Source organism: Ochlerotatus camptorhynchus, unplaced genomic scaffold (assembly GCF_037179485.1).
Source record: "Ochlerotatus camptorhynchus isolate MF236.1 unplaced genomic scaffold, CSIRO-AGI_Acam_v1.1 ptg000230l, whole genome shotgun sequence".
In the NCBI taxonomy this organism is placed as follows: Eukaryota; Metazoa; Arthropoda; class Insecta; order Diptera; family Culicidae; genus Ochlerotatus; species Ochlerotatus camptorhynchus.
The window spans coordinates 1628612-1632531 of NW_027040720.1; the positions used below are offsets into that span (position 1 = coordinate 1628612).

At 46.0% G+C, this 3920-nt stretch overlaps 1 protein-coding gene across 1 annotated transcript; it reads left to right on the forward strand.

Annotated features, from left to right (window-relative positions):
* Nucleotides 1–1095: 1095 nt before the first annotated feature.
* On the forward strand, nt 1096–3603 carry Cpsf73 (cleavage and polyadenylation specificity factor 73). Its single transcript, XM_065225484.1, has 4 exons — nt 1096–1325; nt 1391–2844; nt 2906–3354; nt 3426–3603. The coding sequence occupies exons 1-4, from the start codon at nt 1255–1257 to the stop codon at nt 3513–3515; spliced, it is 2064 nt and encodes a 687-aa protein (XP_065081556.1). The 5' UTR covers nt 1096–1254; the 3' UTR covers nt 3516–3603.
* The last annotated feature ends 317 nt before the right edge of the window (nt 3604–3920 follow it).

A 3920-nucleotide genomic window follows, 5' to 3' on the forward strand; every position in this document is an offset into this window, starting at 1 on the left:
ATAACAAGAATACAAATCATCTTTATTTTGAGTAATTGAGCAATTTACTTCTGTTTACATCATATTTACAATGCAGCATTGATGGAGCCGCGAAATGAAATGAATATATCTAATGAAAGTTCAACTGGAAAAGTCAAAGATGCATATCAGTCTGATCGTGAAAACGTTTTCTTCTTCAATTCGAATGTTATATTGGAAGGATTTTACAAAGGCTTGATGAAAATTATGATTTAACGCTAATTTTCACGAATTTTATATGCAGTCTGTCAACATTATCATCATCATGCAGTGGCGACATCTGTGTTGAGATTTTACGGCAATCTTCCAATTCATATATCGCGTAATATTCGAGCGGACCCTTTTGTTGCACCTCTGGCTATCCTGGCCATCAGGCGGTGACGTTCACTCTACTAAACGCACCGCACAAGTGACGTTCATCAGCGTCCAGTTTTCGCGTAGCATTTGAAAAGGGCTCATCAACTTGTGTAAACAAAGCCCCGAGCAAAACCCTTATACCTTGTACAGACATACAAAGTACACTGTTGTACTACCGTTGTATTTCTTTAAGCTTGTACCTCAAATTGTACCTTTTGAGGTACTCGATTAAAGGAGTACAACGGTACTGCTTTGTATGTCTGTCAATGGTATTACAATCTTTGCTCGTGAACCGAAGTACTCCTATGCAAACTAATAGCGAATTTGTTTATTATCGGGGTTGGAACCAGTTCCAACCCAGTGCGAAACCGAACTTTTTGTCAGTGCGAACCTCAACCTGAGGTAGGTTTTAAAAACAAACGATCAAACTGACGTTTGTCAGAATACAAGCAGACCCAATCTTGATACCCGATCCAGGTTGGAACTGAATAATAAACAAATTCGCTATAACAACACCATCGGGTAGGGGAAATTTTCCCCTTCCCGGTAGTGTCCTTGGTATGCGGGGGTGTTTGCGTTTCGCGCGAGAATGTCCTTAAAAGTTTTGTTGACAAAAGATGACAGGCCCTTTTCAAATATTGCGCGAGGTTTGTTTATTTTGGCAACCGGCAGCTGTCACCGGATTAATTCGATTGCCCTCATTGTGCGTTGCCAAACATCTATAGAAAATAAACGTCCGATTGATTTTGTGAAAAAGTGCTAAATATTATACGCCATTTCTATTAAATTGTGAGCCTCTCTACCCTTTACAAGTGAATGCAACTGGAGACGAGTAAAGAAACACAGTTCAACAGCGGGAAAACTTCTTACATTTAGACCATGGCTCACAAACGGAAAGCTGACGGTCAGGTTCCGGCCGAAGAAAACGACTTGCTGCTCATACGGCCGCTGTAAGTTCTATTTAATTGCATATCCACTGAGCGACGTTGGATTCCATATTTTTTCCCCTTTCCAGTGGTGCCGGTCAGGAGGTGGGCCGTTCGTGCATCATGCTCGAGTTCAAGGGCAAGAAGATCATGCTGGACTGCGGCATCCATCCGGGCTTGTCCGGGATGGATGCGTTGCCGTTCGTGGATCTGATCGAAGCGGACGAGGTGGATCTGCTCTTCATTTCGCACTTTCATCTGGACCATTGCGGGGCGCTGCCGTGGTTCCTGCAGAAGACGAGTTTCAAGGGACGGTGTTTCATGACCCATGCTACGAAAGCAATCTACCGGTGGATGTTGTCGGATTACATCAAGGTTAGCAACATCAGTACGGAGCAAATGTTGTACTCGGAAACGGATCTGGAGGCGAGTATGGAGAAGATTGAGACGATAAATTTCCACGAGGAGCGGGACGTGATGGGAGTGCGGTTTTGGGCGTACAATGCGGGGCATGTGCTGGGTGCAGCGATGTTTATGATTGAGATAGCAGGGGTTAAGATTCTGTATACGGGGGATTTTTCCCGGCAGGAAGATCGTCACTTGATGGCGGCGGAGATTCCGGCCATGAAGCCGGATGTTTTGATAACGGAATCTACTTATGGGACGCATATTCACGAGAAGCGGGAGGATCGAGAAAGCCGATTCACCACTCTAATTCAGAAGATTGTCCAGCAGGGTGGTCGGTGTTTGATTCCGGTGTTCGCTCTTGGGAGGGCCCAAGAATTGCTGCTGATTTTGGACGAATACTGGAGCCAGAATCCGGAGCTGCAGGAAATTCCCATCTACTATGCTTCGTCGCTGGCGAAAAAGTGTATGGCCGTCTACCAGACGTATATCAACGCGATGAACGACAAAATTCGGAGGCAAATTGCCGTCAACAATCCGTTTGTATTCCGTCACATTTCGAACCTGAAGGGCATCGATCATTTCGAGGACATCGGACCGTGTGTCGTGATGGCCTCGCCCGGTATGATGCAGAGTGGTCTGTCCCGGGAACTATTCGAGACTTGGTGTACCGATCCGAAGAACGGGGTCATCATCGCCGGTTATTGCGTCGAGGGAACTCTCGCGAAGACTGTTCTCTCCGAGCCGGAGGAAATCACCAGCATGTCCGGACAGAAGATCCCGCTCAACATGTCCGTCGATTATATTTCGTTTTCGGCTCACACCGATTACCAGCAGACCAGTGAATTCATTCGGATATTGAAACCGACACACGTCATTCTGGTGCATGGGGAACAGAACGAAATGAATCGATTGAAATCAGCACTTCAGAGGGAGTACGAAAACGATCCGAATGCCAATATAACGTTGTACAATCCGAAGAATACACACGCTGTGGAGTTGTACTTCCGGGGCGAGAAGACGGCCAAGGTGATGGGCAATCTGGCAGTTAAGAGCCCCGAAGAGAGCCATAAGCTGTCCGGGGTTTTGGTGAAGCGGGACTTCAAGTATCACCTGCTGGCGGCGTCCGATCTGTCGAGTAAGTATTCGGATTTCTACGTCTCCAACTACGTTTCAACGCATTTTTTTTAATTCCTTAGAATACACCGACATGAGCATGTCGGTGGTGACCCAGCGGCAGAGTCTCTACTGGCAGGGCTCGATCGCTAGCTTGAGGCTGCTGTTGGAGCGAATCGGTGGTCCCGGAACGGTCAGCTCCGAAGCGGCGGATGGTGATAAAAAGTTTCGAGTATTTGAATGCATCGACCTGTCGTTCGATGGGAAGATCGCCGTCATGGAATGGCAGGCAACACCGGTTAATGACATGTACGCCGACACGGTTCTGGCCAGTTTGCTGCAGTCGGAGCTGAGCGGCAGCATGGTGAAGGCGGCCACTGCTGTCAAGCCGGATAAGATGCACTTCAAGGAGTGTCTGATCGAAACGCTGCAGGAGATGTTCGGCGCGAGCTCCGTCCCGAAGCTGTTCAAGGGAGATAGTTTGAGTGTGACCGTGCACGGGAAGCAGGTGGACATCAATTTGAATACTTTGGTAAGAGTTTTGTTCGATTAGTCGGAAGAAGTTTTTTTGTCTAATAGAGAGCATTTTCCCATGCCAAACAGGAAGTGACATGCGATCAGGACGAGGTTCTGTATCAAACGGTGAAGACGACCGTCAACAAGTTGCACCAAAATCTCGTACAAGTATCGTAAGTCTCGACGTTCCCATTGATAACAAAGTTGCAAGTAAGTTCGCTCTGAATAATTGTCCATTTTTCCTCCTTACATTGGAATATATATTATGTCTTTAGAGATGCAGCTGCACTGGTGTGGACAGTCATTTCGATCCGAACTACCTGCTCAATTGGGTTCTGTTGCAGCCTTTTGTGGGGTTTTTGACTTTTCAAACGTATGCGTCTCTCTAGGAGGCCAAAAAAAAAACGCTTATGCTAATTATGTTGAATGCATAAGTGGACTATGCTTTATCCTATGCTTGAGTGGACTTATTAACAAGGTATTCTAAAATGTATAACACACTCTAGTATAGGAATGATTTCTTTATCATTTGGTATACTTTGTTCAAGCCTTTATTGACGTGTGTTTGTTTAAAAAAGTAAT

Coding starts and splice junctions, on each gene's coding strand:
- Cpsf73 (XM_065225484.1), top strand. CDS start 1,255: ATGGCTCACAAACGGAAAGCTGACGGTCAGGTTCCGGCCGAAGAAAAC. Junction 2,845..2,905: donor GGCGGCGTCCGATCTGTCGA/GTAAGTATTCGG, acceptor TTAATTCCTTAG/AATACACCGACATGAGCATG. Junction 3,355..3,425: donor ACATCAATTTGAATACTTTG/GTAAGAGTTTTG, acceptor CATGCCAAACAG/GAAGTGACATGCGATCAGGA.